Source organism: Acanthaster planci, linkage group LG11 (genome assembly GCF_054643075.1).
Source record: "Acanthaster planci isolate LZ-2023a linkage group LG11, COTS_SCS, whole genome shotgun sequence".
Lineage (NCBI taxonomy): Eukaryota > Metazoa > Echinodermata > Asteroidea > Valvatida > Acanthasteridae > Acanthaster > Acanthaster planci.
Window position 1 is genome coordinate 10,851,505 of NC_141787.1, and position 14,143 is coordinate 10,865,647.

The 14,143-nt window shown below is 43.5% G+C and overlaps 1 protein-coding gene across 2 annotated transcripts in view; it reads left to right on the forward strand.

The window, feature by feature from the left end:
* LOC110984828 (uncharacterized) overlaps nucleotides 1-14,143 on the forward strand; it is a 48,634-nt gene that overhangs the window by 24,333 nt on the left and 10,158 nt on the right. For both annotated transcript variants that reach the window (XM_087143059.1, XM_022245370.2), the window contains exons 19-28: nucleotides 62-328; nucleotides 818-970; nucleotides 1,628-1,809; nucleotides 2,943-3,123; nucleotides 3,361-3,621; nucleotides 9,690-9,812; nucleotides 10,213-10,458; nucleotides 10,927-11,055; nucleotides 11,717-12,712; nucleotides 12,899-13,270. In XM_087143059.1, coding sequence (XP_086999185.1) covers nucleotides 62-328; nucleotides 818-970; nucleotides 1,628-1,809; nucleotides 2,943-3,123; nucleotides 3,361-3,621; nucleotides 9,690-9,812; nucleotides 10,213-10,458; nucleotides 10,927-11,055; nucleotides 11,717-12,712; nucleotides 12,899-13,270 — 2,910 coding nt within the window. The remainder of the gene's footprint in view (nucleotides 1-61; nucleotides 329-817; nucleotides 971-1,627; nucleotides 1,810-2,942; nucleotides 3,124-3,360; nucleotides 3,622-9,689; nucleotides 9,813-10,212; nucleotides 10,459-10,926; nucleotides 11,056-11,716; nucleotides 12,713-12,898; nucleotides 13,271-14,143) is intronic.

Below are 14,143 nucleotides of genomic sequence, written 5' to 3' on the forward strand. Positions count from 1 at the left end.
CTTCAATGGGTTGGTTAAGACCGTTTTATTTTCCTTTTTTAAAAATTGTGTTTGAAACCAGGGAGGACAACGCCTGAAACCTCCCTCTTCCTGTACCCGTCGGACACAACCTGGGCGGACTACAACAACCTGACCTTCATCCCACTGTTTCTGGATGAGCTCATCGCTGAAGCAGAGAGAGATGATCCGACATTCCTCGCCGAGATTCGATCTTCCTGCGGGGACAACGACATGTGCCTGTTTGATTCCCTAGCGACCAAAAACATGGACATCGGCATGGCAACGATGGCCAAAGGTGAAGAGAACCAACAGAACGCAGCAGAACTAGGTGAGATGCACTCTGGGGCTGTAGCTGTGTAGAAAATGTACAATCTTTTATCTCCTCTGACAAGTGGGCAGTGGAGCTTTTCTGCGTATAGGCAAGACACAACTTATACAAACCCAGAGGTGTAACTAAGAGGGGAGAGGGAGGCGCTGGGGGAAGTACGTCCCCAGCCAAGCTTCATCCCCCTCATATACCCCCACTTGAATTTTTGAAATACAGTAACACAACTTTTGGCACAAGTCATACTTAATTGGTTTTTGGTGCTCCCCTAAATAAATGCATGCATCTCCAGTCGTCCCCCAAGACATTTTACCCCTAGTCTCGCCACTGACTCAACTTTGTGTTCAAGTACCACATAACTCTAACATTCCTGAAAGCTTTGTTTTTCACGATCACCAAGGGTCGGTCCTGAAGGCAGCAAAACGTATAGTTCTTGTGGCTCATTGTTGTCTCTATCCTTTTAAACACAATTATTTTTTCTTCTCCATGCAGCAAACTTTCCTCCAACTATTGACAACGGAACCAATGTGATACTTGCCCGCGTGGGAGATCCCGTGGAGGTGCAAGTCATGGCCAGTGATCCAGATGGAGATGCAGTCACCTTCTCTCTGGTAGAGGACATTGAAGGAGCATCCCTCAACCAAGGTGAACCAAGGGCCAAACTGTGTGCTTTTCTCATTCCTTTTTGCTCCTTATCAAGCCATTCCACTGAATGCAGTTGTTAAAGTCTTTTGGAGTAGAACTCCTTTGGCTTCAAGTGTGGACATGTTTTCAACCCCAAATGGTGCATATTACCTAACTAGTTAGTTATTAACTAAGTTTGCAGTACTCTTTACCTAGCACATATCCAAAGGAAGCTTAGCAAGGAACTTTTGAGATTCATGAAAAATATGTTGGAAGGAAACCAGTGTTACGCACTTTGTAAATATACTTTCAAGGATCATCTCTTGTGTAAAGCTAACCTTGACTGCTTCAACTTCTCCAAAGCTCCTGGAGAATTTCTGAGAATAAGAATTTTGGTGCATGAATAACAAGAGTTTTATGGAAGGACCATGTCAAGGAACACAAACTGCATTTCTGCTAGTTGATTTTGCAAATACATTGCATGGTTTGGTCATATTAGATTCCACGTACATTACTAAGAGAAGATAGTGAGCATCTGTGTACAAGTTTCTTTGGAAATCCTTGTCTCTATGACATACCAATGAAATAATGATACAAAAGCACTGATAATTATTCCTAAGTGTCAGTAATTTCCTTTGTTTATTGACCAAATGCATTCTTTTTATATGTATCAAACAGCCGGTCTTTTTACCTGGAATCCTGCCAACGTCAACAAAGTTAGCATTGGCATCAGGGCCAGTGATGGATCGGCCAATGCTGTGTTTGAACCAACTGTGAAAGTCTGCAACTGTCAAAACAATGGGACCTGCCTGTATGATCAGTACGTCGAGAACACAAACATCATGAAAGACAATTTTGCGGTAAGGCTCACCTGACATTTGTTTCACTTTTCAGTGTTCGTGCCCGTGCCCCATAGAATACTGGTGATTCATAATAGTGCGCCACCAAGATTCTGTAACATGTTGGCCAATCACAGTGCGCGAAATCTGTCAACCCAATGCGCGTTCGGAAAGGGTCAACAAATTTGGCGTGTTGTAATTGGCCAGCATGTAGCAGACTCTTGGGGGCGCACTATTGTGAATCACTCGTATTGTTTTGGAGTTCAAAGCAGGTTCATCACAAATTGAAATCCAAAATCTGTAACTGGTTCAGTAATAACAGGGTAGGGAGAGTTGGAGTACCCCCGTCACAATTCATTTTTGATGAAATTGTAACTTGAGACTAAATGATATTGATGGACTTGACCATCACTCTGAGTTTGTATTGTTTTCATGTAACTGTGAAACATGGACATAAAAAGTTACAGTGTGGTTCTTGATATGAAAGGCAGTTTGACGAGAGTGTTGTGACAGAACCTAACGTAGCTCATTTTTATTCGAGAGCAGTCAATACTAAGCCTAGCTTGAACAAGTTACTCTTTACACATCACATATTTCGGAATCCAGCAAACTTAACAGCATTCTTTTACACTTTTTCCCCCAAATGACAGGATTCTGACTGCGTTTTATTGTCTTAAAACAGGTGCAATTTTTTCTCTGAGAGTGGTACCGTAACCATGTTTGTTAATCGAAAAAAAAAAACCTTAACCCTCTGGCTTTCCTGAGCAACTCTTCAAGGTGTACCTTTGTTTGTGCTTCCCATTGGACCAGTTATTAAAAAAAAGAAAAACTCATATGCCTACAGTCACATTCACTTGTGTGAGCATGTTTTGGTCCACACTGAAAACACTTCTACTCCAAACTATCCAACTTTGATATATATTATTCATGTGTGTCAGTGTTGTAGTCCAGACCATCACAAGACCAGACACAAGACCATGCACAAGACAAGTCACAGGTAACTGGGTGAACGAAATGACAAAGGAATGCTTTTGTTGCAGTTCATTTGAATGGCTTGTGACTTGAATTCAGACTGGAGGTCTTGTGTTGGTCTTGTGAAGGTCTTAAGTGGTCTCGACTACAACATTGATGTGTGTCCCGTGGTCTGTATGCAGGTGGTTGTGTGCAATTGTACCCCAGGCTGGTCAGGTGACTTTTGTGAAGTTGACTTCAATGCTTGCCAAGACAGCCCGTGCTTTGATAACGTCACTTGCATCGACTTACCACCACCAGAGGTGACAAACACATGTGGACCATGCCCTGACAACTTGCAGGGCAATGGGTTTACCTGCTATGGTAGGTCTTTCCTCCATCGGGCGTGCATTGGGTATGACAAACGACATTGGGGGAGAGCCAACATTTACATTAATCGAAACTTGCTTAGAACTGCAGTTTTGAAGCTTTTCATGAATTAGATAGGTTTGCAGTTGCACCATGGATGTATCTCTTTTTGAGCATGTGGGGTTCTGACAAGAACCGGTGGTACCGCATCCTGTGCACGTTTTTACTAACTGCATTAACTTGTTCTACCAGATTTGGATGAGTGTAATGCCCCTGGGGGCTCCCCATGCTCCCAGCTGTGCGCTAACTTCCTAGGGGGCTACAACTGCTCCTGCAACAGTGGCTACGTGCTGGATCAGGACATGCACAACTGCACCGATGTCGACGAGTGCATGCAGGCAAATGGGACCAACTGTCACATGGCTGCCGTCTGTAACAACACAGCAGGAGCATATGTGTGCTACTGCCCTGAAGGCTACACCGACGTCAACGGGGATGGGACCCTCTGTGAAGGTATATCCTCAGTGGGTTTTTGTTTGTAGTGGTTTGAACACATTCTGTGTGCTATAAATCAACTTACCGAGGTTAGTGGTCAAGAATGCAATTTGTTGGCCCTTAAGAAGTTTTCCCATGTAACCGTTAAGGTATGTGTTGCTCAGGGTTCGAAACTGGGCTTAACCTCACTGCAGCCCCTACTTGCGGGCATTTAGTCTACGAAGAAGACATTTGGACCTGCCTTAACCACTTGCTGCCGGGTGCTTTTTTTTAACCGTTATATGCGCTGCCGGGCTCTTTTTTCATATTTTCGTTTTTCAAAAATCTTCAAAAATTCATATCTTTTTTTTCTGAACGCCTAAACCCCATAAAGTGGGTGTCCCGTGGCGAGTCTAGCCCTCACAAGCAACCTCCATTGACCCTTCGGTTTTGCGGCCACGCCGCCCGCTCTGTGTAGAGCCCCCATTGTGTGCGTTACATAAGGGCTCGTTTGTTCCGGGCCTTGGCCCAGTGCGTTGCTATGCTGCCGTGTTGCTATGCAGAGCGATTGACGGTCAAGACCCCAGCGTGTATTATGCGGTGAGTGAATGGGAAGCTGTGCACGTGCACTGGGCTTGAGTGAATGGGAAGCTGTGCACGTGCACTGGGCTTTGTCAACTGTTCAGTGAGTGCGGGCAATGACGGACAAATGAATTCATGCTGTAAAAAAGGGGTCTAAAAGTGTGTCTTTTTCGTGGCGCTGCTGCGTGTAACTATCGCTATTTTTTGAAGCTATTGGGGTTATTTTCTGTTATATATTTTCCCATCTACCAAACTTATACCCCCCCAAACCACTCTCATATTTTATCTCCCAACTTGTTCATTTTCCCTCCCGTAGTGTAAGATATTCCCTTCCCAAACTTTATTTCCCAAACCATTTCAAGTAAAATTTAGAAACCAATAAAATAAAGTACACATAGAAATACACACAGACAAATATTTGGAGAGAACTTCTTTTTCTCTTATTTTCTTGTCATTTCTCTTGTGTTTTCTTTTCTCATTGAAGTAGTCGAACTCATAAAAGTAGTAAAATAAATTTCAACTCTTTCTCATCGAATAAAAATCAAACACCGGTGCAAGGAATAAAAAGTACTTTCCAGAAACTTTGTCTTTTTTGTCATTTTTTTCACATGCTGAAAACATGACCACCTAGTAAAACCATTACAAGGAAATGTGCCACTTTTTCAAGAGATGAAAATACTACATCCTCAAAGCAGTACGTTCCAGAAACTTTGTCTTTTTCGTCATTTTTTTCAAAGGCTGAAAACATGACCACCTAGTAAAACCATTACAAGGAAATGTGCCACTTTTTCAAGAGATGAAAATACTACATCCTCAAAGCAGTACGTTCCAGAAACTTTGTCTTTTTTGTCATTTTTTTCACATGCTGAAAACATGACCACCTAGTAAAACCATTACAAGGAAATGTGCCACTTTTTCAAGAGATGAAAATACTACATCCTCAAAGCAGTACGTTCCAGAAACTTTGTCTTTTTCGTCATTTTTTTCAAAGGCTGAAAACATGACCACCTAGTAAAACCATTACAAGGAAATGTGCCACTTTTTCAAGAGATGAAAATACTACATCCTCAAAGCAGTACGTTCCAGAAACTTTGTATTTTTCGTCATTTTTTTCAAAGGTTGAAACTATGACCACCTAGTAAAACCATTACAAGGAAATGTGCCACTTTTTCAAGAGATGAAAATACTACATCCTCAAAGCAGTACGTTCCAGAAACTTTGTCTTTTTTGTCATTTTTTTCAAAGGTTGAAACTATGACCACCTAGTAAAACCATTACAAGGAAATGTGCCACTTTTTCAAGAGATGAAAATACTACATCCTCAAAGCAGTACGTTCCAGAAACTTTGTCTTTTTTGTCATTTTTTTCAAAGGTTGAAAACATGACCACCTAGTAAAACCATTACAAGGAAATGTGCCACTTTTTCAAGAGATGAAAATACTACATCCTCAAAGCAGTACGTTCCAGAAACTTTGTCTTTTTTGTCATTTTTTTCAAAGGTTGAAAACATGACCACCTAGTAAAACCATTACAAGGAAATGTGCCACTTTTTCAAGAGATGAAAATACTACATCCTCAAAGCAGTACGTTCCAGAAACTTTGTCTTTTTTGTCATTTTTTTCAAAGGTTGAAAACATGACCACCTAGTAAAACCATTACAAGGAAATGTGCCACTTTTTCAAGAGATGAAAATACTACATCCTCAAAGCAGTACGTTCCAGAAACTTTGTCTTTTTTGTCATTTTTTTCAAAGGTTGAAACTATGACCACCTAGTAAAACCATTACAAGGAAATGTGCCACTTTTTCAAGAGATAAAAATACTACATCCTCAAAGCAGTACGTTCCAGAAACTTTGTCTTTGTCATTTTTTTCAAAGGTTGAAACTATGACCACCTAGTAAAACCATTACAAGGAAATGTGCCACTTTTTCAAGAGATGAAAATACTACATCCTCAAAGCAGTACGTTCCAGAAACTTTGTCTTTGTCATTTTTTTCAAAGGTTGAAACTATGACCACCTAGTAAAACCATTACAAGGAAATGTGCCACTTTTTCAAGAGATGAAAATACTACATCCTCAAAGCAGTACGTTCCAGAAACTTTGTCTTTGTCATTTTTTTCAAAGGTTGAAAACATGACCACCTAGTAAAACCATTACAAGGAAATGTGCCACTTTTTCAAGAGATGAAAATACTACATCCTCAAAGCAGTACGTTCCAGAAACTTTGTCTTTTTTGTCATTTTTTTCAAAGGTTGAAACTATGACCACCTAGTAAAACCATTACAAGGAAATGTGCCACTTTTTCAAGAGATGAAAATACTACATCCTCAAAGCAGTACGTTCCAGAAACTTTGTCTTTTTTGTCATTTTTTTCACATGCTGAAAACATGACCACCTAGTAAAACCATTACAAGGAAATGTGCCACTTTTTCAAGAGATGAAAATACTACATCCTCAAAGCAGTACGTTCCAGAAACTTTGTCTTTTTTGTCATTTTTTTCAAAGGTTGAAACTATGACCACCTAGTAAAACCATTACAAGGAAATGTGCCACTTTTTCAAGAGATGAAAATACTACATCCTCAAAGCAGTACGTTCCAGAAACTTTGTCTTTTTTGTCATTTTTTTCAAAGGTTGAAACTATGACCACCTAGTAAAACCACCAGAAATGACATATTGTTTTCTACTAGATAAGTGGGGCATCAAGTCAAAACACATGAAAAACGCAAAATATAATGTCAATGAAAATGTCCATGAAAATAAATGTTCAAAGTGTCAATTAGTGGACAGTGTGTGGTACTCCTTGAAGCAGGGGGCGACGCAGAGGGGCTGGTGGCACGTGTCGCACTCGAAGTGCGTCTTCTTTCGCAGACCACGGGAAGCGCAGAGGACACACCGCCGGTAGCGGAAGTCGCCATAGCTGGTCCTCTCGAAGTCCACGGGGAAGTGTCGGCCGACAAAGCGGGAGTTGCTGACTGGTGGAGTATCGTGCTGAGGGCGGTACTCGGGCAAGGGCTCGTCGAACAGCAGCTCACGGACAAGACCCAAGCGGTAGTCGAGGAAGGAGAGGCGGTGACCAACGGCCAGGTACACGGCGTAGGTGTTCACCAGCGTCAAGTCGAGCAGGTAGAAGAAGAGCTTCTTGTACCACTTGAGGGACTTACGAGTTGCTCGATGATTTGCCGCTAGTTGGTCGCTCTTGTCAACGCCCCCCATCAGGGCGTTGTACTCGATGACACAGGTCGGTTTCTGCTTTTCCTGCCCTGTCCTGTCTTGCTTGCCGGTGCCACGGATGTCTGCCGTATGCATGGTGGAGAGCATACGGATGTTGCGCTTGTCTCGCCACACCATGGCCAGGAGAGAACCGCTGACACCCAGGTCGGCCGACCGGGACGCTGTTTCGCCCCGCTTCAGCTTGACGAACTGCAGGTCTTTCGGCATCCCTTTTCTGTTCCCCATGACGGTGCCGACGACGTTGAACTTCTGGTTGTGAAGTCGTCGAAACAAATCGGGACTGCTGAAGGCCCGGTCGAGGGCAAGGTTGTAGCCCTTACCACTTAGGTCGTTCACCAGGTCCATCACCACTTGTGTAGTTGCTGGGAGGTCTCCTCTACTTTGGCCGGTGTAGATTTTGAAGTTGTAGCAGTACCCAGCGGCACTCCCGGTGCTCTGGCACAACTTGTACATCTTGATGCCGAAGCGGGCCCTCTTTCTGGGGTTGTAGGTAGCGAAGCGGAGACGCCCGTAAAACTTCAGCAGGGAGTCGTCGACGGAAATGTCCCGTTGAGGAACATAGACAGTGGCAAACTTCTGAGCAAGATGGTCGACGACTGGGCGCACTTTGAAGAGGCGGTCGGTGCAGTCATCTGGCATGGCGGTGTTATCGTTGAAGTGCAGGGACTGCAGGATGGCAAGGAAGCGATCTCGGGGCATGACGGACGGGAATAGGCTCATCTTCAGTAGTGGGTCGGTGGACCAGAAGCTATGAAGGGTGGGGTGCTTCGCAATGCCCGTCATTATGCAAAGGCCCAGAAAGGCCTTCAGTTCTCTAATGTTCAGATCAGTCCATGATCGCATGTGCGCCGATGTCGTAGCGGGCCTCTGCACGGCATACCGGTTGCTCTCTTGCACTATCTTTTTGTAGAGAACATCGTCAAAAAACAGTTCAAAGGCTTCACTGCAGGTCGAGCTGCGATGCAGGCGGGGGTCGACGGCACCACCATTACCGGTGAAGCCGTACTTCAGCGGTGTACTGTCTTCATCTGTCCACTGGAACGGTGCGGCACTGCTGCTGGTCGACGCGGCGGTCTGTGTACGGGACTGTCTCTTGCGCTTGGCATATACCGCCAAGGGTACATCACTGTCAATTTCTGTACTTGACTGTACTTGAACAGGTGACGGCGGTGATGAAAAAGACGAAGAAACTTCGTCTGAACTCAGATAAAACTCGCTTTCGCTGGAAGAACTCGACTCTCCGGATATAACTTCAGCCATGTTGTCTGTACTCTAAATAACACGATACCCAATATGAACACACGCGAACACTGCAAGGCGTTTTTATTCTCAAGCAGCGAGGGCCGTGCCCTGTCAGTCAACGTGGCAAGGGCCAGCAGCGCCCGGGCCGGGTCATTCATGGGGCGCAGGTGCATAATGAGCCCGCACAGCCCGCGCTTTGTCTTCGGTGCAGTGCAGCGATAATCCCCTGCGAGCGCCCGGCCGCGGGAACAAATGCGCTCTGCTAAACAATACACGGATTACCTTCGCTAATTGCAGCGCTCTGCGCTGAAAGAATACAGGGATTGATTGGCAGGGCCCAGCAGCTCTCAGGAGCTCGTACTTTTATTCAAGGCTTTGATAAGTTCGGTCACCCCGGCTATAAAAGAAGTTCGGTCACCCCGGCTATAAAAGAAGTTCGGTCACCCCGGCTATAAAAAAGTCACAATTCACCGGCCAATGATGGCCTAAACTTTTTAACTGACAGCCCCAAACTTTTTTAGGAAACGCCCAGCAACTTTTTTTTTTTATAGTAAAGTTCCGATCTCGGAGTCCCCGGCCCCAAATATAAGGCCTATGGCTCCGTTACCGGAGCCCCCGGCACGAAGTGGTTAAGCCAGTGGACTAAGTACTGAAATAACTTTACAGAAAGATGTTGCTTTCACCCTCTTTATTTCAGACAAGAATCTTTGTTGCGAGAATCAGTGCGCTTTGAGATCTTGTGATACACTGGCCAACAAGTTGTAATTAGTCTTTTGAAAATGGGCACTAGTTATTCCTTTCCACAAGAGGGCATGCAAGAGCATTTACATGTACATACATGTACATGTTCCTAATTTTGAACCTTGGTGCCAGACAACACCTGTTTTGCAATTTGGATTGGGGTAATATTGGATGATTTCTGTATCAGTTCTAGGCACCTTTTCTTCTTACTTCTAATTTACAGACAGGCATATGTCTCTCTGAATTCTGGTATTAGATGACATGTATTTTCCTCAACCCTTGGTGGGTTTATTTTTCCAACGCCACAGATATAAATGAGTGTCTGGCAATGCCTCCTGTGTGCACAGCAGAAATGGATTGTCAGAACAATGTTGGCAGTTACGAGTGCAGCTGCTCAGCGGGGTATGAGAACGAAAATGAAACTTGCGTGGGTAAGTACACTTTATGTATGTTATGTATGTGTGTTGGGTTCATAATCCATAAGAAATTCCACTGAAGGCAAAGTTACACGAATTGCCAGTAAAGAGACGAAATGATTTATCAAGGATTTTTGTTGGAGATTGAATTCATCACGCAAAAGATGTGTACCTGCTCTGAGAACTTATTACCTCAGACAAGCTTGACTGATTTATTGTGTTAAATGTACAAGTTTAATTTCCAAGCTTAGATACAGTGTTCAGTAAAACTTGGGACTGACATAAAAAAATAATTGGTTCTGCTGAGCTTTGTGGTTAGGTAGGATTTCCCAGCAGATCACAAATGACCACTTTGCAGTGTTATATTTATTTTTGGTGCATCCTGTTTGCTAAGCATTGTTTTCTCTTCCCCTAGACATTGACGAGTGTGCAAGGAACACGTCGGACTGCGGGGAGTTTGCAACTTGCAGAAACGTTCCCGGCCAGTTCGTCTGCAGATGTGAGGCAGGTTTCAGGGGCGACGGCTACAACTGTAGCAACATTGATGAGTGCCAGGAGGGCTTGTCTCGCTGCACCGGCAGAAGTGTTTGTCAGGACACGTTAGGAAGTTACCTGTGTCAGTGTGATGTTGGATTTGTCAGTGATGGAACCATGTGTGAAGGTATGACATCATGTGCAATTTTCAGAACTTGAACAAAATTCAGCATTTTGGCAGCATTTTGGTTTGTGCTCTGAAAATACACTGTTTGACATTTCTCACTTTACAACTTACAAATATGCTCAAGATAGGTATTATTAAACAAGGAGTTTTATTACAATAATTGCATCAGTTCACCCCACTTCAAGACCAGACAAACTGATGACCTTTCCATTCCAACCACAGGTTTAAAATTTTTTATTATTTCAACTTTATATAGACCTGTGCATACTCGGCAAGAAATTGAACACAAATATGTGCAGTTTTGTATATTTAGATTTTCCAACAAATTTCCTGCAACATGTTCTGACCTCAACTTTGCCATGCTTTGGCCTTTGTCTGAAGTGTGAACCGGCCTTGAGTCGACTTGCTATCCAGAAAAACAGGCCATTAGTTGAAAGGAAGTCAGTTATAATTTGTTCTGGTTGTTAGATCTTGACGAGTGCAATTCCACCATGAGCAACAACTGTTCTGATGTCGGTTCCATGTGTGTAAATTCCCCTGGTTCCTACACATGTCGCTGCCTGGACGGCTATGAAGGCGATGGATTTACCTGTCAAGGTATTTGCATGCAATCAAACTTCAACTCAAGATTTCTACATTATCAGTGTGAGAGTGAAACAAGAATGACAGTCGCTTTCTTGGCCACAAACATCGATGACCTACATGTGTGTCCATTGCTGGAGATATGCTCAAAGCAAAGTCTGGTGACTTGTTACTTATTTTGCTCAGTTTATTCACAACCATCTATTTGCCTCATCACTGGGAAGCCACTGAAACACTGGTTTGGCCCATCAATGGTGGAGTCATCTTGCAATCTACTCAAGTCATAACTGCTCTGCTGCTTTGCCTGACACCACCATAGACTTTGCCCCCAAAATTGGTATCATTAGTCCTTGAAATGCAATAATGCTGCACTTGACAACATAAAATTAAATTGTATCCGGTTCGTAATGTCACATCACTTCAGTTTAAACCACGCCCACTGCACACGTGCACTGCACATAGGGTTACATGCATTGATTGCTGTTTACATGGAACCAGAAGTTAACCCGCAACTTCAGCGATTGTCCAATGAGAGCCTGCAAATCGTGGCATGTCCGCCTTTGTGATGAAGTCACTTACGAACGGGAACAAAACTTAGGATAGTTTGATACTTTTTGTAAAACATACAAATAGAACATTGTTTTATATTTGTTTGTCATTGATGTTAACAATACAGAAGTTTTGATAACAACTGAGGCAACAATATTGGCAAAAGTAACCTCTGGGGTTGAGATCACCACGGGGATGCGTGATTCAGCAACCCAAATGATGGACAGAGAGGAGGATGCAGCCACACAAAGCAGAGCTGATGAACCTGTCACCATAGCAACCATGATGACTGATGTTGAGGATGCAGGGACAGCTGACTCTGCTACTGGAGGGGACGAGGCAACCACACTAGGCACAGCCAATGAGTCTGTCACCGTGGCAACCAGGATGACTGGGGATGAGGATGCAGGGACAGCTGAGACAGCCACTGAAGAGGTTGGGCCAGCCACACAAAGTACAGCTGATGAGTTTGTCACCATGGCAACCAGGATAACCGGTGACGAGGATGCAGGAACAGCTGAGACAGCCACGGAAGAGGTTGGGGCAGCCTCACAAAGCACAGCTGATGAGGAGTTTGTTACCATGGCAACCAGGATGACTGGTGATGAGGATGCAGAGACAGCTGAGACAGCCACTGAAGAGGTCGGGGCAGCCTCACAAAGCACAGCCTATGAGGAGTTTGTCACCATGGCAACCAGGATGACTGGTGATGAGGATGCAGAGACAACTGAGACAGCCACTGAAAAGGTTGGGGCAGCCTCACAAAGCACAGCTGATGAGGAGTTTGTTACCATGGCAACCAGGATGACTGGAGACAAGGATGCAGAAACAGCTGAGACAGCAACTGACGAGGTGGAGGCAGCAACACAAAGCAGAACTGACATGGTTGATGTCACCATGGAATTTGAAATGGCCACCAATGAAATAGTCACTCACAATCCACCCCAAGCAACTCAAGCCTTGTCTGATGAAGATACAACAGGAACGGAGGGCAATGTTGCTGTTGATGCTGCAACTGCTGCCCCATTGGAAGTAACTGCAGCAGCTGCCGATAGCACAGCTGCAGATGAACAGGCAGGGCCCACAGCCGGAATCACCGTCCCAGTGGAGGGAACCACGGAAGGTGCATGCTGATCATTTGCTTTAATTAATTCAATATTTTTTTGTATATGGAAGGTTGCTTGCATTTATTTTTATTTTGCAAAATTTATCAAATGCTTTGTCCACCCATTTTTGTAGACTTAACATTGCTGAAAAAGATAAATAGAAAGCACTGAAACGGGAAACTTTTAAAAAATGTGGTTTTCAGATGTGGACGGCTGTTCATTACCTGGTAGCTGCGCTGAAAACAGCATGTGTGAGAACACAGCGGGAAGTTTAGTGTGCACTTGCAATGCTGGTTACCAAGGTGATGGCTTCAATAACTGCACAGACATAGATGAGTGTTTGGAGAATCCCAGCCTCTGTGATCGCAATGCTACCTGCACCAACCTGGCGGGCAACTACACTTGCCAGTGTAATGCTGGTTTGCAAGGTGACGGCACCACCAGCTGCACCGACATTGACGAATGCTTGCAAGACCCAGCCGTGTGCGACCAGAATGCCATGTGCACCAACTTGTACGGCAGCTACATCTGCGAGTGCAACGAGGGATACTTCGGCAATGGAAAAACATGCACAGGTACATACTTGGCATCAACGTTTCAAAGTTGCCCCGTATGTACATGTTGCTTTTTCAGTGTCTTCAAAGGCTCTTGATTGAGTTGATGAGGAAAAAATTTTTAAATCCAGATAATTAAAAACTCTGTTTAGCTACCAAGGTACCTAGAACCTGGGCCATTCAAAAGAAAAGTGAAGATTTCGTTAGTGGCACAAAAACTTATTTAGCATGAGTACTTAAATTCATTGTAATATTTGCACAAAATTTGCAGAAACAGACATTTTGGGTTTTCATGAACTATAAATGATATTTCATTCGGTTGAAATGGGTGAAATTGAATGAAAGTAAGTTCTCAAATGGAATATCACTCTTGCTCCATGGAGGTAGAAATGAGTTAAAAGGTTGTTATATAAAAGGGCAAGAAAGGTTAGCTTTCATCTGCGCACCAACAGGCATCAACTTCACTTGTTTTTCCGTAAATATTAAATGATATTGGTCACGATAAGAACATAAAAAAATCAGCACAATTCGCTTGAGTCTTCCAGAGAATTTTTCTCGCAGAGTTTTTTATCTCAGGTTTTGGACCTGACGGATGTGCAGATTTTGTAATAATTTTAGATATGAATTTGCAGCCAGTAAACAAGGTTAAAAATTACAACCATAATACTGGTATGTATAAAAAACAATGGTAAAGATATATAAGTTAAGATATGAAATTATTGCTGAAAAGGGAGCAGGCAGTGCCTGTCGTAGACATACCCAATGTTGTAAAATTGGAGTGATGTGGAGGTTTTGAGAATTGAATACTGCGTGTACACATTCACTGCACTTTTGTTCTCACAAATTAAGTTTTCTGAATTTCCTAAGATAAAATGTTTCCTGATACAGATTTTC